Consider the following 21,992-nt stretch of genomic DNA (forward strand, 5'->3'; position numbering starts at 1 on the left):
AGAAAATGCTGAATTAGCAGCACTGTGCCCTCTCCTCTCATGGGCTCGCCTTGCTATCCATGATGAACAATGACCACTCTCTGAAACTACTTTTATTACAATATGAGCAGAGAAGAACAACGGATGGAACATCTTTATTAGGTAACGACTGCTAAACTTCCGATTTTATTACTCATACCTACCAAGAGCTAGCAATGGTTTGTCTTCCCATTCAGAATTTGGACTGTATGAGATCAACAATCTTCTTGTCCACTTGGAAAGCTCTAGCGAGGAGAATCAGCTGGAATCTTCGGTTTTGACCCAAACACGGCATTGGCAATGGTGATCACTCTTGGATTCTGGCTGCTCAAAGCTGCAATGGCGACTGCGTTAGTGTTCCCCACATTGAACTGGAAGTGGACGAGTCCGACGGGGAAGACGAACACATCACCCTTCTGAAGCACCTTGTTTATGAGGCGATTCTCAGGGTTAGAAGTGACGAAACCGACCAGCAGCGAACCCTCCAGTACGGTCAAAATCTCAGTAGCTCGTGGGTGCGTTTGGGGTGGGTTCTGTCCATATGGTGCATAGTTGATCCTCACCATGGAGATGCCCAGAGTGTTGAGACCAGGAACCTGGTTCACATCCACTGCTGTCACTGTGGAACGATTCTCACTTTGTCAAAAAGAAGAAATCGTTCGCCATGGCGAGCTTGGGGTCCTAGCAGACAAACCCGTTTACTACAACTGCAAAAGAAACAATTCCATTAGCACTCAGCTTTGTTCACCCTCACTGGGTGATAAAATGGAACCATGGAAGTACCTGTGCTGTTAAGGTCTGCAACACAGAAGTCCTGCAACGGACTTGGATCGGATGCAAATGTGAGAGGAGAAGCTAAGGCAAGGAGAACAAGAAGAAGGCTGGCGCTGGCCATTTTCTCTCTCTCTCTCTCTCTGAGCAAGCAGACGAAGAACAAGAGTAACCTTTGGTAGAGAGAAGAACAGGGAGAATGCCCTTTTCTAGATGAACAAAAAGGTCTCCAGATTTAAAACTCATCAAATTTGATTGAAACAGTCCGATTAGAACATATTTTACTGAGTCTGGTGCGGGAGCTTAATTGATCCATTCTCATGCCAATATCTGCCACATAAAATACTGATTGATCCTTAATGTTAGCCTCTACCTGCAAGTAAAGGACCCCCACAGGCGGGGAGCTTAATTGATCCATTTTTTAGTGCAGAAATGTCAAATAAAATAAAATATATTCTCAGACCTTCTGAAACTATACGACCGAATCTTCATCTCAGCAACTTGTAGGTTCTGAAACAGCTTCTTCATCTCATGGCCAGCCACGTTAATGGCTAAAAAATGTTTATAGTCTAAACAACTCAGAATGCACCAAGATAGGTTCTATTGCGATTCAAGATCATTGACAAATGGGGCATGCAAGCTTCTGAATAAATATGAAAAAAACACAGCTACAACAGCAGAAACGTTGAAGTTTTACTTCTTTTAAGTGTTTTTAAAGATTTTTTTCTTGGATACAATTTCTGCAGGCCATTCTGAAAACTTGCCTCCTCCGTCTCCGATCATACAATACAACCACGATGTTTTTGAAAATGGATATTCTATGTTGGGCGATGCATTTCAGATTCTGAAGATCTAGAGATGGCAGCGAACTGGGTTCATGGAATGGAGAAATGAACCAGCTAAAGCATTTTTTAAGCCACATGGACATTGCATGTAAATCACTCTCAGAAGCCTACATGGAAAAACTAATAAAATATCATCTGAAATTATCCACAAACTTCTTTCTTTCCATTGTGCAAGATTAGGTATGGAACTTTGAAGGAAACAATAGAAAATTGGGCTCGAGAATCACACTAAGGGAGCTTTTACGACCACTAAGGCTTTCCACATCTCCCCAAGCAGTAAAAAGGTGTGAAAGAACAGAAAAATTTTGGGTGATTCTTTTCTTTACCGATGCTTTGGTCTTGATACTACTTTACTCCATTTTAAGGTTTCGTTTTCACCCTCTCTATTCTATCACCTCACACTTTCTCAAGCTTAACATGAACCCAGAAGTTGCAGAGGAACAATTTCCTAAGTTTCAGAGAAGAATTAGGATTTTCATTTAAAATAGGGACACTATTGTAAACCAAACTCTCTCAGTACAAAGACACATTGGATGCATATCAGCTCACTGATATGTGATATGCCCACCCCTTAGTGGTAGTACTTGTGAGGAAGAGGTACCCTAAGAGCAGAATCAGTAGATGCTAAAGATGACAGAAACATTACACACACATAGAGAGGCATCATGGGCAAATGGGTCCCAATGTAATGGTTCTCAAGAGTACCTGATACTGATAATGGGACCCATTTCACTGAAGGTGAAAACACAGGCTGGAGAGAGTATCAAAGTGAAGAAACCCAATTGCTGGTCAAAAGAATATCATTTCAAATCCACTTTCTCAATGCATATCATATGATGCCCAGGGGAACAATCAGAGATGCTTCCAGATATTTTCAGGCTTTAGTTACCACACATCCATGATCTCCACATATAAGAGATGGTAGGAATATATCTGGGTTGTTCTGAGAATCAGCAAAAAAGAAGAATTGAGAACAGAAAAGATAAAAGCAAGTTGCACAAAATAAGATAGTTGAATATTCAATGATCATCTTCATGTTCACACCCTCTTTAGGGAGGTGGATAAAAAGGAGAGAAGCTTTCTAGAGGTCCAAATATTCTATGAGAGATTTGGATCCCAAAAGAAAGCAATTTAGAAATGGATAGTTGCTGTGGGGTCTTATTCTCCAATCATGTACACTGTAAAGTGCAGAGGAGAAGCAGAGCTGTTTTGCTTGACAAATAAGTTAAGAACACAGGAAGAATCCTAAATAAAAGTAAACAAATGAGCATGCTTCTGAAATCTTAGCATGAGGATAAAGAGCTTCGCAGGCATGTGAAGAATAAAGAAGAGGTATATCACCAATAACATTAAACTGGTAAAGAGATTCCAAATTTTAAGGGAGAAGGGGACCAGTAAGCTTTCGTGCGAGGAAGCTTCATCTACATTACCAGCTACCTTTTTCACTCCGAAAAAGCCATCCTCAATGAGAAATAAGCAAGAACCAAATGTGAGCTTTCTGAATGCAAGTGGCTGAGTGGCCTCAGACATCAGTTGGCTAAACAATAAAAATAAAAAAGAGCAAATGAGAATGAACTTCCCATACCTGCCCCAACTATAATGGAAGAGTGACGATAAACAAAACTAGTTTCCGAGCATTTTGCATGGAAAAGAACGAAAACGCAGATAAAATTTCTGACTGTTAACGACTTCTACATCCATAGTTTATAAGGCGTAAGCTGTTTACAACACCTTACATTGAAGGAAAAAAACTGACTTCAGAAAACACAGATAGTAACAAACATACAGCAGAGCCATCTGGACAGGCCCTTCAGGGCTGCAAAACCATGGAGAATTCCATTCCTGTCCAGAGACCCATTATATTTCGAACAAGCTGACATGAAATGACGAGCAAATAAACTATGCTGATGGTTCAGATTCTTGGCTCAACCCTGCACACCAAAGGGGTCTTCATCTCCATTGACATCTTAAGGCACTCAGTCAAGTCAACTCCATCACACGAAGGGAGCCATTTATAGTTCTGAAGTAACTGAGCCAACCAGAGATGAACAGTCACCAACCCCATTGCTTTACCAGGGCATACCCTCCGGCCAGAACCGAAGGGAGCTAGCCTGAGATCAGAACCCATAATGGGAACATCTTCCTCGAGGAAACGCTCTGGCTTGAACTCGTTCGGCTCCGACCAGATCTTCTCATCATGGGTAATTGCCCACATGTTCACCATTGCAGTGGTTCCAGCAGGTACGAAGTTTTCCCCAACATGAACATCATGGATAGCAAGGCGAGCCCATGACAGGAGAGGACCAGGAGGGTGCACACGAAGAGCTTCCTTGACCACGGCTTGTAGAAATGGTAGGTTGCAGATATCAGAATCGGATACTGGCTTCGAAGTACCGACAGTAGCATCAATCTCTGCCTGGACTTTAGACTGGATGTCTGGGTGAAGAACCATCCTGGCAAGAATCCACTCCAGGAGGATTGCAACAGTATCAGTTCCCCGGAAGATCATTTCCTGTAAACCCAACTCAGCAGCGATTAATAACTGTTAAAAAATGAGTGAAAACTAGAAAATTTAAGTTAAAAAAGGATACGAATAATTAATTAGTAAAATATATAGCAAGTTAAACTAATAAAGATGAAGTTGATAAATGGATAAGATGCATTAAAATAAAACAAATTAGGCAGGTGGTATCAACAGTAAAACGAAAATCGAAAAAGATAATTAGTGATCCAAGAGACGAACACAAAAGCAAGTTGCACTTACCCAAAGAACGGCAATCATGTCACTGTCACTGAGCCGTTCTTGCATCTCCAAATCAAGAAGAACATCAACAAAGTCGCCCTCGTTATCGTCATCATTCTCCCTTCTATGGCGATGTTCCTCGATGATCCCCCCCACAAACACGTTAACCCTGGAAACCAGAGCTCTGCATCGTTTCCTTACACCCTGCAAGTCCAACCACCCTAGGACTGGGAAATGATCGCTCCAGTTGAATATGCCAAGCAGTTCATAACCCTCTTTCACTAGCCCTTCAAGCTTACACCCCTCGGGATCCGCCTCAAAATCGTATCTCTTACCAAACACACTCATCATCACATTGTTTAAAGACCCAAAGTGCAACACCTTCTTCACCTCCAGTTCATCATTCCTCCTCCTCATTTCTCCAATCTGATCCACCATCAAGGACCCAATTTCCTGTCTAAACACCCCAAATGAAGCGATACGCTTGGGGCTGAACAAATAAGTAGCCGAAATTCTCCTCAAGTTACGCCAGTAATCACCGAAATGAGCGAAACCCATTGCCCGGTGGAAAAGCAGCTCATAAGCCGACTCCTTCACAGGACGATCAGCAAAAGCAGAGCTGTTAAGTATCTCTTTCGCAGTCTCAGGATGAGAAGATATCACAAAACGAGTGAACCCCACAGAGAAAGCCATGAGACGAGTAGCACCAGCAGCTCTGCTCAGCTTGGCCAGTGCCCTGTGAGCAGTAGATCCCGTGAAAGCAAACAGGAGTCCCAACAGGGGAAGACCCGACGGACCAGGAATAGCAGCACGAGCATGTGATTTCGAGAGAGCCCATGCGAGACCGCCTGGGAAAAGCCAGAAGGCACACAAGGCAACAAGAAGAGTGGCAACTGCTAGTGCCTCAAGCTGCTGTACGGAGGACGAAGTAAACTTGGGAAACAGGAAGAAGAAGAGGGTGGAATCAAGTTCAGAAGACATGGATGGTGCAGACGAGAGAAGATGAAGAACGAGAGGGGGAAGAGGGCGGGAGAGTGAGTAGAGACTGGCGAGGGAAGGCCGACATATATAGGAAGAGGAGAGCGGTTTAAATTTTAACCACGGTATGGACAAGGGTTAAAAAGGTAAAAAAAAAAAAAAACTTTTCCATTTTAACTCTGAACGAATTTTACCGCGGTAAAAACTGGAAGGTAGAGAGGAAGCCCAAGGGCGGCCTCAAAGTACGTGATCTCTGATATCGTGCGCCAGCCGATTCTCTTCTTCCCCTCACTTTTACGAATTTGCCACTACGACATGTACGGCTGATTCGGCTTCCCAATACATTCCACAGTATCTCAACACGTAACCACGATATTGCCACTGAAGACTTATACTAGAAAAGAATCTTTTAATCTCAGCCGTCAATTATTTGGGCCCAGAGAAACCAGGGCTCGCTCCGTGGATGATCTCAGTAAAGAATGATGTCAGTTTCGTGACTAAGATCGGTTCTTCCACGCTAATCTGTAAAAAATCATTCGAGGTTCGGGGATCGGTCCGGGGCCCACCCAGATTCCCCGAAGCTCTAATGACGAAAATAGCCTCGGAAAAGAGGGACTGTTTAATCATTTTACCAAAACACCCCCTGGCAACGTGGAGCCATTACCAACACGCAAAGCCGAAAACAGCATACGCGTACGGCATATGGGTAATACGGTAAATACGTTCCTACAACACCTAGGAAAGTCCAGCTGGCGGACATAAAGATCCCTAGGCACGTGTGGATCTGACATCGAGGCGGAGATCGGCTGGGAAAGGGAAGGGAAGGGAAGGGAAGGGAAGGTCGGGGAGCGAACACGCCAGTACGGCGCCGCCTTGGATGTCAGCGCAGCAATTCCAGTGATTCTGAACAGTACGATGGAAGGGATTCCGTCAGCGGAGGTCCGAGTAGGGATAGAGAGGGGGTTATCGCCAGGTGGCAGGATCCGGTTAGGGAATCGGGTACGCCTACGGTGCCTAGGGTCCGTAGAGTTCATTATTGAGGTCGCTTTAATTTAAATTAAACAATAAAATATAAAAAAATACTTTTCTCAATTTTTTAAAAATAATAACAAGAATTACCAATTTTTCGACTTTAATGGCATGTAACATGGTGCCACGTCATCACAACACATCACCACTGGAAGAACACATGTATGGGCACACCATGACAGTGCAAAAGAGAAGGGTCTGAAACTGAGATGAGAACACCTGAACAGCAAGCCAAAACTCAAGCTGCTGCTGCAGCAATTGCTTCTTCAATTTGATTTTAAAAAGATAAAAGCAATAAACAAATAAATAAAGCTTTCATGCAGGGATTCCTTTGGTGCAACAAGGACTGTAAAGATCATTTGCCCAGGAAGAATATGAGATCTCATGCTATTCTGACAAAGTGGATGAAACTTTGAAGCTGGGTTTAAAACAGGCTGTAAGTTTCCTTTTGGATATCTCTTTAACAGTGAAAAATAGAAACTTTGGAGGATTTTACAGAAGGTCATGGGTATGTTTTGTTGGAGGACTGAATGCATCCTCCACAGTGTCTGTCATTGCCATAGTGATATTTGGTGCTAACTTGACAATTACTGGCTCAATGACAACTGGGGTTCTTATCTCATTTAGTCTTTTTACAGAGTGAGTCCTGAAATGAACCAGATCACAGATCTACAGGTAAGTAACCACACAACTAAATATCAAATAATACAATGTATACCAGATGTTTCCCCCTTTTTTTAGTCTTTTCCTCATCATCAGTGCCACTTTTAGGTTAACAAACTAAGTTTCCAAGAATACCTCATTGAGCTCCTCGAGAGAAACATATCCAGAAGATCTGAAGCAATGGACAGGATAATCATCTATGTTAGACTATGATTTCCATGAAAGAACTCATGTTTCATGGTACTGCATAGGCTTAAAGAGGTTCCACAATCCAACAGGATGTGTTCTCTTAACTTCAGCTCTAGACAATGGTTCAAATATCTTTTGGCAGGCTGGATATGGCTTGACAAAACGATTATAGAATTTGAGCCTTGTAGGCTTTATTAAGTCCTTCAATTCCAATTCATAAGTAAGTCCCCCATTCAATTTCAAATACTGGATAACTTCATATCTAGGAATTACCACTTTCTTCAGATTCACACCCAAGTACTCAGGAACCTCGTTCAAACAGCTGATGCTAAATTCCATCTCTTTTGTTAAATAGTCAATCTTCTTTTCTATATCTTCCACTGCATAAATTATTACCCGTGGTTCTCTCTGTAACAACTTGAAGGCTTCTCTGTGGATCAATCCATAACGACATAAGCAATCAACTCTCAGTTTCACCTCAAGAGCAGCTCTGAATAGCCCTTTAGAAAGAATAGTCTCCTGTATAGGATGCCTACAGTTTAAGTTCCTCAGCAATTGGACACAGAGAGAGAGCTCACCAATTTCAACATTGAAAACTTGTGGGTAATTGATTATAGTGTTTATCACCTCCTTTTTGTGGAAACCCAAAGCTTCAAATTCTTCAAATAGAAGTTTTAGTCTACCTTCAACTGAAAAACCTAAAATCCTCGGAAACGAACAAAGGACCCGATCAATGTTTTCTTCGCCAATCCCAGTTTTCCTCAAAAACTCAATATTGTTGATCATAACAGTTGGATTCATCATGATCACTCTTGGAAATTCCTCTAAAATTGCAGTTAATGTCTCATCACTACATGCAGTGTCTTTTAAAATCTGTACAATTCTACTAAAATTAGTGAAATCAATCCTCGAATGCTCATCTAGTTCCATAACCTTCTGAAACATCAATGGAGAAAGATAAGAAATTCCTGATTTAGACAACAAAACCTCCCACCTCTTCAAAAGATCCAGTTCAAGCACCCTTGGGTAAGAGGTCAGTAACGAAATCAGAGCTCTATCTGACAATTTAAATGATGATAGGATTCCCAAAGATTTCTCCACCTCTGACAAACTGAAATCCAATAAAAACCCGTTTCTCCTCAAAAACTCATCAGCATTAGCTCTGGGAAACCCATACATTTGGAGAAGACTGGAAAGAGGCATCAGATTTCTAAATTGGGAATCTTCAGCCTGATGATGTGAGACGTGTACAGCATGATTAGGGAGTCCACAGAATGACCGGGTTTTCTGAATTGGGTTCTGTTGAAACTGAAGGTACTTCATAGTGATCCAACTGCATGAAGGTCTCATTAAAACCCTGCCAGCCATTTCCAGCATTTGGAGATTCTGAGACTGTAGAAAAGAGAAGAACTACATGCAGACCAGGGAAGTAGAAAGTGCTGAATTTTTCACATTACATGGCAACAACATGCCGCGACCCACAGGTGTTCTTTCTGTAGTAAATATGTATGAAGAGTGAAAATAGGCAATCCAGTAATCTACAAGTTCCAGCAAGATCACCAATCAAAAACTTCTTCTCACAAGAACCTAGAGCTAATCCAGTGAACCGCCTGAACAGTGAACAATCAAAGCTGCATGAGCATTTGAATGCAGCCGGTTAGATGTCGTAATTTTGTGATCAGACTTGTAATTCAAATCTTAAGGTAACACCGTTAATAAATCTTATCAGAAAAATAAAAATAACTTTTTTTAACTTTTTTATTTAATTTTAATAATTTTCATGTTAAAAAAATCGCTATCTTCTTCTCCCTTCCGAGCGAGAGAGAAACAGGCCCATCGCCGCCCCCTTCCGTCCACCAAAAACCGAAGGGGAGGGGCGGGACAGCTCCTCTTCCCCTCCGCTCTCTCTGGAGATGGGCTTGTTGCAGGCTCTTACCTGCAATAAAAGAGATTAAAAGAGATTTTGTTTGGATCGGACCTCAAACTAGAATGGAATGCCTCTGGCTCTCGAGACCCTCAAACTTGCTCACTATCTGAGCGTTAGCTTAAGTGCTCTACAAGAGCTTTCGTCTTCCACAATCAGCTCTCTTCTCAGAAACCAGTACATGCTCCCTACTCAAAAACTCATAGGCGTGGAATCCACACAGACAGACATATGTAGCTCAGAGTGGGACTTACCGTGTGCAAACCCCAATCTTCTCGGCTCTCTCGGTGATTCCTTTCTTGGGCAGAAGGGAATATTGCTGCTTCTTCAATCTATGGTCATGTCAGTAGCCAAAGTACTCACCCTGTTTTCGCCTAATATCTAAGTAGACTCCCTCCTCCTCTGTTGTTGGATTTGTCTGGATTATGAGCAGCAACGTAGAGCTCTCTAGTTCTATCCGAGAGATAAAAGCCGAACAAAAAATGGCATTCGAGGACGGAGAGAAGCTATGAAGGCATTGTGACAAGGTTTTAAGCCTCAGAATATGATCCGACTCGATCCGACTCAGACTTTCTTTTTCTCGATCCTTTCATGTTCCACGACAATTACTACGAGTTCCAAAATAAATTGAATTGTACCATAAACTTACAGCTCTGTTAAGATTCGATTACTCTGTATTAAGAATCCGATATCTGAATGATCGCAGTGAAACATCTACAAAGCAATGCAAAAAAATTACAGTAAATTATTTCAGACATCTTTGACTAGCTCAAAAGCCATTACCCAAGAATATCGGTAACTTTAGTCTGGTCATAGAAAAGAACTTGTCCAGACTACTACATAAACAAAATTTCAAACTGAGAAACAATCTCAACATGTCTGCTACGTCTACATCAACTCCCTGATAATCTCCCCGGTTTAGGAGACCTGCAAGGTCAAAATCTCCATCTCTAAAACTGAAATAATCAACACGCAACAACCAGAAGGGCTGAGAAGCTTTCTTCAACGTGTCAATAAGCCTTGCACTGCTTGCACTCCTTCCTCAGTCAACTTGTTTGTTTGGATGGTGCTTATGACATTTGCTATGTTACTCTTCAGAAAACAAACAACAGAGATATTCAGCGAGGTAGAATTACAACCGAAAATTAGAAGGCCACTTGCTCATTTACCTTATTCACTAGCTGAATACATTTAGTTTCCAAACTCAGTTCAAATGGATACAGAATTAAAAAAACATACATTCGACATGGGAAGTTGAAATATTACCCTCCATATTCCAAGTTTTGATCTGAGAGTATTCCAGTGCTCCATTCCAAAAACACGCTCGGTGCATCGACTGCATGTCAAATGTGAAAAAAAAAGATCAAGAAAGCTACAATCTATAACCTCGTTGAGAAATGTTAACCTCCTTTTCGAACAGAAAAAAAGTATATTGAATTTTAAGACAAGATGTCTTTATAACATAAGTGATACAAATTAAATTAGAATAGTCTATGGTATGGCAATAAGAGTTTAAGTGGAAATTGTATGCAGAAAGAACCCTGATTCACTTTTGAAACCTTATAAACCACATTCGAAAGTAAAAGAAGACACTTTTCAAAAAAAAAAAAAAAAAAAGTAAAAGATGACAACTACTAGATAAAACAAGACATTTAACTACATATAGAAGGACAGATGCACAGACCTTTTGATGTTCCTCTTTGACCACCCATAAGTTAACAGTGATCAAATATGACTTACGGCACAAAGGGCAAGTATATATCTAATTAATTCCATGGATTTTTCTCTCTTCAATGTCAAAACCCCTTACCTTGGTGAAACTTGAACTCAAAACCTCAGACTAGAAACCCCCTCCCAAGTGGCCCATTGAGCCAAAGGCCACAATACCAAGACTAGTTATTGCATTCCCTCCAGAACTTCCATAAAGAGAGTATATAGAACAGATCAATCAGCAATATCATGATTCTGTTCAATATGATGTTTTATCATTTTATAATGCTGCATGATAGTACATCTTTTACCACGATAAAAGAAAAAGAAAAACTACACAAAGAATTACCCCACAATCACAGTCTGATTCATCTGGTCCATCTTACAGTCGAGCAGTTTTGCGCTTATTGCCTTGACTATCCAAAACTCAACCTCATCATTCGTAATCTGTTGAGAACCAAAGAGTAAATAATGCAAATAGGGATATTACAAAAGAAGCTATCTCAACAAAAAAAAAAAAGAGAGAATCTATCACAAACTACTGGAGAAAAAGGAGCAGCAAAGCATACACGGAGGGTATCCTTAATGGCAGCATATGGGATTTCACCAGATTCATCCATCCCAAGGTCAGCCAATGACATTAACCTCATCTTTGCTATGCAGTCCTCATGGACCAAACCTGTAGAGAACATCTAGTTATAGATAGACATAAACATTTTTTAAAAGTCAAAAATAATATAATAACAAAGAAGAAAGCAGAGGATGCTTAATAAATTATACCATAACTTTTCAGCAAAGTCGAGTTTGCAGCATGAAAATCTAAGTAAGCGTCCAGCCTTTGTGCTAAGAAAATCTTAAGAAGCTGATATACTAATGCATACTTCGCATCTTTTTCTAATTGCCCAACAGCTGGCATTTCCAGCAAATCACACTGCACGAAGTAGAAGATGAATGAGCTGGGCTCTCTAACCAGATAGAATTTAGAAACATGGTTACTGTTGCAAGATAAAATTTTGCCCAAAATAGTATCTGCATTTTTAGACCTCCAGAAGCTCCTTACAGAAACAAGACATGTGACAATTTTTAAAATTCCAATCAGTACCTAACTCATTTTTTTACCTTCTCCATTTTAAGTAATAAGAGTTATTCGGTAAGAGTGTGTGTGTATTGTGGGGCTAGGGGGAGGGGAGCGCACTTCTCACAAACTATAGGACCATGTATAAAAGCTGCAATATGCTGAGGGACACAATCTCCTTAGTGAGCAGTAAAGATGCTTGAACATAAACCAACTATAGCAGAAATTTCCCCATTCATAAGCCAAATAACAAAAGATAGCAGCCACTATATCTTTCCATGTGAGATCATGTTTCTTAGACATCTTTTGGCAAATCCATGAAATGTGCTCATAACTTCAGAATATAACTTTCTAAAAACCATATGAATGGAAGAATAGTGTATATAATATTAAACACACATAATAAAACAAGAAGCACTAAGGAACTATTACTAGCCCAGCTAGTACAAAAACAACTATCAACTAAGATAGTAACAGCAATGATTAAGCAGGATATTTTTTACTGTTTGAATAGCAGATTCAGCAAACTGGAATCAACAAGAGAACCAAAGATAATTCCACAGGCATCAGGTAACCAAGGATGAATTAGCACATTGGGCAAAGCATGCAGACTTCATAGAGAAAGTACTTAAACATAAAAAAAAATTAGATTTAGTTCATGAATCACATCATTAATCAGTTAACATTTCACGCTACTATTGATAGCATTTTAATCAGATTCACATTTACTACTGATTAATTGGATTTTCAGGAACTGCTGAAGATACAAGAGATTGCTTGCAAAATGGAAATTAAAAGAAAGAAAAACAAGAAGCAAAACCCCATGGACACGAACAAACATTTCCAGGAGATTTTAGGAATGGGAATTACAAGAAATGCTATCAACATGTATGCATTTTTAACGACTAGTAGAAGTTCAGAAGTACCTGAAACATGCCAGGTGCCTTCACAAATTCTATAATGGCCTGTACAGCTTCCTCCTTAGCTTCACTCATTGTATATGCATCCTCCCCAGAGAAAGTTGCTAAATACTTTGTCAAAAAATTGAAACAATCCTTACCTGGGCTGCAAATTACCAACGAAGCCTCAGTAAGAGCCAAATGAGATTATCCTTAAAAAGTAATTTGATATTTTTCAAACAAATGAAATTATTCTTGACATTTTTTAGACAAGTTAGATCATTTGCTTCTACAACAAAAGATCATCCCAGTCTGCTTCATTGCAGAAAGGAGGTCCCATAATCGTTTCTTTTTTAGATAGTTGCTTGAAAGTTTACGAGTAGGAGAGATATTATCAGAAGGCCCAATTCAGCAGATATGAACAAGCATATGAAACCAAAGGGTTGGTTTCTCTTGACATGTGGATCCTGGACAGTTAGGAGAGCTCTCAGGTCCAGGTCATATCAAGGAATTTCAAGCACCCCCTGGAAGAGGATTTTGTCACTGCCCAGGTGATAGTGTCCATAGTTATTAAGTCTTTGTCTCTTTTTTCTTGGCCATCTATGTTATTGACCTTTTTAAAGTAGAAGGACAGGGATTTCAGGTTTTTAATTTTACTTTGTTGTAATAAAGATAACACAGTCAGATAATTTTTCCTATAGAAAGCTCTTATCTTCAATATTTTTCCTATACATATTTCAAGACATGGAACCCTCATCCTCAACTCATAAGATCGTGTTTATACTCCTGCCAAACCTTCTTTTCCGTCACTTTGCCTTACCCTTTTCTTTCTCTTCTAATCCCTCCTTGCATAGTTCACTCCTTAACATTAATTTCTTTCCAATTTATTTCTACTAACAAACTTGTTCACCCAACATAGGAGGGGGTTTCCCACATTGGATAAGAGTAAGTCCATGTTTTGGTGATCTTCAGGTAGAGTGCAACTGTGGCACCTAATCCGGTGGAGGATGTCCCTGACCCCATGCATGACATCACAAAACAAAAACCTCGTACTTCTACTCTGACGTGCTCTGTTCTCTCTATTCTCTTTTTCCTTTTTCTTCTTCTTTCTTCTTCTATTTTTTATCCTGTTTTAATGATATCAGAGCAGGTTGTGTGTTTGTGCCAAGGCTAGTTTGTGCTTCCCAAGTTATTTTTGTGTTTTGAGCTCCATAAGGTAGGAATCTGTGTGTTGTGGGCTCCATGAGGTAAGAATCTGCGTATTGTGGGGTACATGAAATAGGAGTTTGTGCCCAAGTTTCAGGCCAGTTATGTGTAAGACTAGACATGAGGGGAAGTTTTGAGTAAGAAAAGTCCCACATTGAAAAATGAGAAGAAAAGTTAATGGGTTATAAGGTTGGGCAATAGGCTCCTAAGTGGCTAGTCATTTTGCCACTGTTGAGTGTTCTATTGAGCCTGGTTCCATCCCAAAAATGACTAGCCACTTAGGATGTCTATTGCTCAATTAACTTTTCTTCTCATTTCTCAATATAAGACTTCTTCCCACTCAGCAACAAATTTAACACCTTTCTGACAAATTATGTAGAAGGTAATTTTGCAGAAGTTACATTTCGGGATACAATGGTCAATTGCCAGGATCATAATGAGGTTGTTTAATTAGTCTGTATTAATAATTTCACATTCGTTCACTTAAAACCTTGAGATAAACAATGCTTACTCTAGTTTTAATTGTGAATATTTTTTTTTATAATCAAGACTTCCTATGGTTTGACTTCACTTAGACTGCAATTCCATTCAGCTCTATACATAACATTTCAACACGTAATCCCTGCCATATATGTTTGAGAAAGCAAGAAAGAGAGCAGAGAAAAAGGGGCTAAATTAACCTACGTAACAGTGAAGAAAAAATTTACCTCTTACTATCCCTTAAAATATTATAAATTTTGAGGAATAGTTCTCTCTGATCCAAAGTCCCTACATTCCACTTCTTCAAGAAACCATCCATGTTCTTGAAAGAAGGTATTATGTGCTCGGTAACTTTACCATTCACTGCCAAATGAAGGGCTTTAGTGTAAACAAAGAATTGGCTGTATGGGTTTTCCAATAGGTTGTAGAGATTAAACAAGCTGCATCACGCGAAGAAGTTGTCAGAAGGAAGAACTAGAGCAATACAACTTACACAATAAAGATTAGAACATTACATCTTCAAGCGCAATGCAGGTTTGTCATTTGGCTGCTGGGTGACCTTGGCAGTTATAAGCTTCGCCATCTCTAGGGCTTCATCCAAAGTCTGTGCTCTGGTGACAAGATTGCAGATGACAGTGAAGATGCACTCCAGGTCTAAGACCACAACCAAAAATAGCAAGCTCTAGTTAGTCCACATGATGATTACTAATATAAATCATATTTGTGCAGACAGACAAGCTCATCAGTGAAAAAGCTGTGCTCTACTCTCATCTTGCAGGCTAACATTTAGTTTGGAATGGCTTAAAAAAAATGAAATAAAAATAGTTAGAAAACGTGAAGCACCATACACCAGCCTTAGCCTTTGTACCACTTCCAAGTAATTCCAGCCACTTCAATTTTTATAAAGATGTGCGGATAGATCCTCAAAAGTTTCAATGTTTTTACATGGTTTAGCTTCTTAATGACTATCAGCTACCCACTGATATAGCATGAATTAGCTAATATGTCAATGCTGTCAGAAAACATTTTGCCCAATAAATCTACAGCAGACAATCAACAACTTGGCACATGTATCTTAGAATTCCAAGTTTGTCTGTAAGACCCGAAATTCAATAGTTTACCATAACCAAAAGAGTTAACGAGAAATGCTAGTCCAAGAGAATTGCCACCTTTCTCTGAAACCCTTGAAAATATAAGGTCAGCTGATGTGAGCATCAGAGAAGCCAAATCCAGCCATCTACCCATAACCACGAATTCCTGCGCTTCAACATATAGTCTAGTGACCTGAGGTTCCGCAACCTGTCAAAACAAAAAGGTATTCAGTGATAATCCGCTTGAGCTTAAGCATAAGTATTCCTATATCGTTCAGAATAAGCTAGCATATCAACAATCAAAACCTTCTCCTCACAAGCACCTTAGATTTAATCCAGTGAACCACCTAGCCGGTAGGCAATCCAACAGTACAAGAGCTTACACCTCTTAAGTAGAAAGCAAAATAAATACACTCGACTTTTCTTAATTAAGAACAAATTGTGAACCAAGAAAAGAAGCTCAACAAAGAAGTGGACGACCAGTGCATTTTGAGCGGAATCCTGTAAGTTAGAAGCACCGAACCAGCAAGCCACGGAAGAAATTTAAAAACAAAGTTTTAAACATAATGAACTTGGAGCTATCCCTAATGTATCATCTCTGGGCATAAAAACACCAGGGATTGGAAACAATTCCAACATAACAGGAAAAAACAATCTTATACAGAAAGTTGGACGTGAAACCCGAGTACCTCCGGTCCAGCGTCGGCCCAGGCGAGGTCAGCCGTGAAACGAACGATGACGAGTGCAGGATCCTCCTCTGATAGAGGCACAATGGTCGTCATGTCGGCAAACTGAAGCAAGGGAGAGAATGGAAGACCTGGGCAGAGGAACGAAAAGGTAAGAACTGGCCTTCCGAGCCTCTGCCTACTTAGGAACCCACGAGATTTCACTTCGCCCGCGACTCTAGGTTTTTGGAGGCGCGTAGGACAAATGAGTTGATTAGGGTGGCACCAAACCCAACCGGCTCGCACCGATGGACCGAAGGAAGTGTTTGTCAATGAAATAAACATGAAGCTCTTTGCTCTATCTTTTAGGTCAATTAAGTTAATTATTAAACTTGCAAGAACTCAATTCATCATAATATTTTTTTATTTTTTTATAATTTAAATAGGTTATAATTTGAACCCGACTCGAACTCGGTTCCAATTTTGGGTTCAAGGTTGAACTCGAACTCGAGTTCAAAGCATTCAAATCAAACAAAACTCGAATACATACCATCACTCTTCTTAAGACAATTTGTTAAGCAAATTAGGATTTGTAGATAGCATGTTGATAAGAGTGAAGCAAGGTTGATTTTGGACTCAGGCTAACATTTGAACACGAAGAAACCCACAGTCAAAATAGAAATAAAAGAGAATGTGAGGAAGTAGTAGAGTGATGAATAAATCTGATCAGGCACAAGTTTCATAGGAGGTGAGTTGCTGCTATTTGGAAGTGGATGGATCTCTTTAAGCAAAACTTCAAATAAAAGGTGTCTCGCTACACAATGCGCTCCAGCTCCCGGGCATAACTGAGTGTCTGGTTGATGAGTTGGAGTGATGGTATCTCCTTGCAGGGTGCAGTCTCTTTTGCCTTTTGAAAAATTACACTACCATCCTTTATCTCCCACTCGGGGTGTTCCTGTACACAACAAACATGACAAAAAATTAGCTAACATCGTTCTTAACCCAAAATGAGGCCACTTTAAATGTTACAAGACTTATATGTGTCAAGCAATTTCTTCTAAATTACTTCATTCTTATCAACAGAAAAACACTATAAAATCTCAGATTTAAGAAAAACCCAGATTCAGATGCACTAAAAGTATACAAAGCGACGGAAGAAATGGTGGGAAGGTGCAATAATGGGGACTAATGGGAAGCAGAAGTAACCCACAGAAAAATAGGGAAAGGATGACAAAACAATAAAGCTGCAACATAGACATTACTACATTACCACTTCAATGTAATCAGCTAATTCTTGGTCAGAGGAGAACATCATGATCTGCTTAGCATCAGCAACAGAAAGGTAGTCGTACGCCTTTTCACTGCAACCAGCAATTTCATCTCTGCAAAGAGAGTAGAATATTAGAATAGGATTTTCTAGACACCAGTAATATCTCTAGAATATTGCATACATCAAACATCCAAATTTAAGCAGAAATATATTATTCAGCACACATATGAAGTATCACCTGACCGTCTTAGCAAGGAGATCCATGAAATATACGTAAGTTTCATGTGGAACAGTCTGCCTTGCACTCAACACACGGTTGTAAGCACCTTCCATGAAGGACTGCTCCAACTCTACAGCATGCTTGATGTAAGGGTTCTCGAGTGCACTCGCTGGAAGCAGCTCTAGTTCAGTGTGGAACTCCGCTATTCTATTTTGAACCAGGAGTCTCAGAAGGTTCAGGCCCAGAATTGGATACTCTTGAGGTGAGGGTGTTATTAATCCACTGTACCAGTTACGGGCAAAAAAGAGAATTTATAGTGAATATAAATCAGTTTAGTCAATAACAGGATTATAACAGTCAAGCTTAAAGCAGTCAGACAGGGAGAGAACATAAAGTATCATAAATTTTTGGGGTGTTAAAATACAAATAGTAGAAAACTACCAGGTATCAGTATAATAAGGTTTAAGCTGGAAGAAATCCCTCTCAAAAGCTTCTTGGTCTTCAGTTTTCACACTAAGAACAACAGCATGTTCATAGATTTCCCCTGCAGATTTAACCAAAAATGAAGTTAGCACAAAACAAAAAACACATTAAAACCCATTAAAAAATGAAATAGCTCCTTGTGTTCAATAAGAAGAGGTCCTATCATTTCTAATTCCTTTGGGATCATCCCTAATAAATTTCGCCTTTTTCCTGGCTTTCAAATGCATCCTTAACTAATTTGGCCCAACTGAGATCATTGGCACCATTCAATTTTTCAGATGTAATAGTAATAATGTCCTTCCCATCAGAACCTAAAAATTCTTTAAATGGCATATATACCTCACCAGAATCAGCCATAATGCTTGCATAAAAACACAAATACGTTCAATTTCACCTTAAAAAATTATCTATATGAGCAACCTATGTGGGCCCCACCACGCAGAATTAGGGTTAGAGCAGTTACTATGATGTGCGCACTTCAAACTTCAATAATTATACCATAGACTTCAAATTCCAGAGAAAATAACTCAAATAATCATCAATTAGGGCTGATGTCAGCATGGGCATGAAATGGGAGAGACACACATCCCAAGACGAGCATAAAAAACCCCTTTTGGGCAGTTTAAATCGTAGAAACCAGTTCTAGAAACAGTAGAACCAATAACCCTAGGTTATGGCAGAGAAAAAAGAAATAAAAATTGGATTTTTACCAACCAATAGCCGAAAAATCTGAGGAGATCCTTCTTCTATGTAACATCTTCTTCAAAGGATGATAAAAATTGAATAAAGGTTTTCCCAGATGTGATATACTACTTAGATACCATGAAAAAGTAAGGAGAAAAAGAGATGAAGACAGAATGAAAGGAAGAGAGAAATTTGAGAAGAAAGCTCAAAATAATGAGCTGCGTTGAGGGTCTTGCACGACCCCCAATCTATTTATTTAAGGGACTATGATAAATTTACAAAATTGCACCTCTCTTAAGTGAAACCCTAATCTTCTTATATCTCTCATTCTATGTCCTATATAGATGAAACTTGGACTATAGACATAATTCAGCATAGGGCACAAGATTACATCAGAATATAAAAGTGAGGGTAATGTGAAATTACCAAAATGCCTAAATCTACAAGAACTCCAAAGGAGAGGATAATCAACACAAGTTGCATTGCATTCTGCCAATGCTAACTTGTCTGTTATTTATTTTCTATGTTTTTTAGGAAATATATGATATATCTATTCTTCAGATAAATCAAGAAACCAGAGTAAATATCACTATGCCAGAACATTACGTGCTAGAGTCAGTTCATGAACTGCATTAGGCGTTTTCTGGAATAATGGCGGAAGGCTTGGAAATTCTGTCAACAACACCTGCAGGATAATAAAATGCCAAGCATGAAAAGCTGTAACCACTCCAAAATGAATTATTGAAACAAAAGCAAAGGAAGCATAAAATGGCAATTTGATCAAATGGATTAATGACAAATTAAACTCAAACAACTAAAAATGATTCACAAGTTTAATATCATAAAACCTATATATGGGGAAACATTCTGCTTCCATGAACTGCTAAAAAGTATAATGAGTACCATTAGCATCCAAGAACCTAAAGGGTGCTCAAAGGAAGACGGTACTAAACAGGTCCACATTCAAATATACTGGCATAAAGATGAAGTTTCACAGGTTTTCTTGTACTCTTCATATCCATTTTCTAACAGCCATACATGCATGAACAATATCTCAACACCATGAAATAGGTTAAAAGAGATGCATGCATATGGAGTTAAAAGAAGGTGAGATAGGGTAAGTATTAGATCATACCTTGAGCTGTGAAAGGAGTCTTTTGCAGGTATCAAAATCATTCCGGATAAATGCCGCTTTAAATCGCTCAAAGATCTGAGAAACTTCGGTAAGCTTCGGATCCATGTGGCCTAGAATATATGAGATGAAACAAGTCACATATGATTTACACCCATCCGTACTCATAGTTAAAGGAGTCAAGTAACCACAACAGGTAAATTCCCAATGAAGGTTAGATTTCTCCCATTTGTAACAGAAAACTAAAATAACTCAAACGCAGAGGATAATCAGCACAAGTAGCACATTCTACCAACACTAACATGTCTGTTATTTCAAAGCCCATTAGTATATTGCAAGTGGGAAACATCGATTCCATGTGCTTCTAAACCCAGGATCTTACCGCTCTATTTCTTCTTATTTCTCTTATTCTTTTTTAAATAGTATTGCTCCTCTAATATTCAGATTCCTCTAAAAAAGAGTAACTGGAGTTTCTTACTGTTCTTTTTTTCTTTTTCACTTCCCATTTATTTGAAAAACAGGATTGCAACTCTAACCAGATTTCCCTGAAAAATGGGTTAGCAGCAACTGACGCTGCTGCAAATTTCATAACCAGACCAAGGCAACAACAAGGGCCTCCTTATGGATACAGATTGAATCTGACAGTGGAAAATTCTCGAGTTCCTTCACATAGTAAAATTTATAACAGTCATAATCAGCTGTAGAAGACATTGATACCCACAATATATCACAGATCAGTTTACAATGATGATGACAAAACAATGAATCATATATACAAGCTTTTTCTTTGAATTCTATCCCTTCTTATGATATCAATTGAGCAAGCTGTAAGTGTCATATATGTAGAAGGAGGGACCAAAGATATTTATCAAAGCTCTGTACGAGAGGTTGAAGTTGTTAAGTGTATCGAAGCAAATGCTGGAATTGAAGGTCGAAGGGGCAGTCAGAGCTGCTTGAAATCAATATACTCAAGGATTGTCATGACTAATTCAAGAAACTATGCTTACCAAGGTATGAAAATGATGAAACAATGGGCTTTTGACACCTCCACAGTCGCTCAACTCCCGTTTCCAACGCTTCGTCCTAACAGTCTCTGGGCAGTAAATAAGGGCCCCTTGTTTTTAACACTAAACGAAGACACATCTGATGGATGGGACAGCCAACAAAATTTTGATGCCCAGAGTGGATGAGTATCACTTCAAGTTGATGCCCTCGACAACGAAATATTAAACCCCAGACACCCAACAAAGACAACTAAAACAAAGTACACAGTGGAAAAAACCCTGACAGCGTACACAGAGTGAGAGGGTTTTGTCTATCAATCAACCCCTCTACACTGCCATTTAACTGCTAAATTAACAAATAAAACTCAAAACTGCTCAAAACATTGGGAAATTGAGAAAGTTTTGATAAAAAGAGGGGGAAATCGTGTTGAGATCTGAATTTTTATGCCCCAGAAAGACAGAAGATTCCAACCCCTCCTCCTACTCAGGAAATCGGATCTTGTACCTGATCTCTGGACTTTCCATTGAAGCCCATCCACGAGCTAAAGCTTCTCCACTTGACGGTCATTCAGGGGTTAGAAGGAAACAGGAGAAAGGAGCCAATATTCTATCCCATCGACAATGACGATAGATTGAGATTGCATAGACGAGAGCAAGAGAGACAGAAAGAGAGAGAGGTACCTGCAGGTGAAGACTCGTTCGGCTAGGGAGAGTCTCGGCACAGCGAAGGGAGGGAATCGAGCTCGAGAGGAGGAACGTTTGTCGGGCTCTTCCACGGAGGTGGTAGGGCAGTGTCCAAAAGAAAGTTTCGTTTGGTTCCAAAACAGAAGACAATTTAGCTTTCTTCTCTCTTTCGTTTTTTCTTTCATTTCCGTGCTGAAAATCAATATATATATATATAGTAGAATTTTCA

General features: G+C 39.5%; 4 protein-coding genes and 1 pseudogene across 5 annotated transcripts; all 5 read right to left on the reverse strand.

The window, feature by feature from the left end:
* Positions 1-211: 211 nt before the first annotated feature.
* Positions 212-913, reverse strand: LOC137953695 (putative germin-like protein 2-1; annotated as a pseudogene).
* Positions 914-3,315: 2,402 nt separating this feature from the next.
* Positions 3,316-5,390, reverse strand: LOC137953776 (cytochrome P450 78A5-like). The gene is made up of 2 exons (XM_068801281.1): positions 4,399-5,390; positions 3,316-4,146 (listed from the first exon to the last, which is right to left on the reverse strand). Exons 1-2 carry the CDS (start codon positions 5,356-5,358, stop codon positions 3,547-3,549), a joined length of 1,560 nt encoding a protein of 519 aa, XP_068657382.1. The 5' UTR covers positions 5,359-5,390; the 3' UTR covers positions 3,316-3,546.
* Positions 5,391-6,874: 1,484 nt separating this feature from the next.
* On the reverse strand, positions 6,875-9,673 carry LOC137953563 (transcription termination factor MTERF15, mitochondrial). The gene is made up of 2 exons (XM_068800993.1): positions 9,415-9,673; positions 6,875-8,867 (listed from the first exon to the last, which is right to left on the reverse strand). The coding sequence occupies exon 2, from the start codon at positions 8,611-8,613 to the stop codon at positions 7,276-7,278; it is 1,338 nt and encodes a 445-aa protein (XP_068657094.1). The 5' UTR covers positions 8,614-8,867; positions 9,415-9,673; the 3' UTR covers positions 6,875-7,275.
* A 111-nt stretch (positions 9,674-9,784) lies between these two features.
* On the reverse strand, positions 9,785-16,517 carry LOC137953564 (uncharacterized). The gene is made up of 10 exons (XM_068800994.1): positions 16,311-16,517; positions 15,700-15,829; positions 15,046-15,184; positions 14,758-14,970; positions 12,872-13,010; positions 11,651-11,801; positions 11,440-11,549; positions 11,220-11,317; positions 10,427-10,496; positions 9,785-10,252 (listed from the first exon to the last, which is right to left on the reverse strand). Exons 1-10 carry the CDS (start codon positions 16,401-16,403, stop codon positions 10,163-10,165), a joined length of 1,233 nt encoding a protein of 410 aa, XP_068657095.1. The 5' UTR covers positions 16,404-16,517; the 3' UTR covers positions 9,785-10,162.
* Positions 16,518-16,856: 339 nt separating this feature from the next.
* On the reverse strand, positions 16,857-21,924 carry LOC137953003 (26S proteasome non-ATPase regulatory subunit 8 homolog A-like). Of its 2 annotated transcripts, XM_068800171.1 has the most exons (8): positions 21,761-21,924; positions 21,083-21,218; positions 20,079-20,188; positions 19,550-19,628; positions 18,218-18,320; positions 17,795-18,058; positions 17,557-17,668; positions 16,857-17,241 (listed from the first exon to the last, which is right to left on the reverse strand). In XM_068800171.1, the coding sequence occupies exons 3-8, from the start codon at positions 20,181-20,183 to the stop codon at positions 17,101-17,103; spliced, it is 804 nt and encodes a 267-aa protein (XP_068656272.1). In that variant the 5' UTR covers positions 20,184-20,188; positions 21,083-21,218; positions 21,761-21,924; the 3' UTR covers positions 16,857-17,100. The 2 variants fall into 2 exon arrangements, with proteins under 2 accessions (XP_068656272.1, XP_068656271.1); XM_068800170.1 differs by lacking the exon at positions 21,083-21,218.
* Positions 21,925-21,992: the final 68 nt, after the last annotated feature.

The sequence above is a fragment of the Aristolochia californica genome, unplaced genomic scaffold (assembly GCF_029961685.1).
Source record: "Aristolochia californica isolate CCGP_79_NKW_82.1479 unplaced genomic scaffold, dmAriCali1.0.hap1 SCAF_16, whole genome shotgun sequence".
In the NCBI taxonomy this organism is placed as follows: domain Eukaryota; kingdom Viridiplantae; phylum Streptophyta; class Magnoliopsida; order Piperales; family Aristolochiaceae; genus Aristolochia; species Aristolochia californica.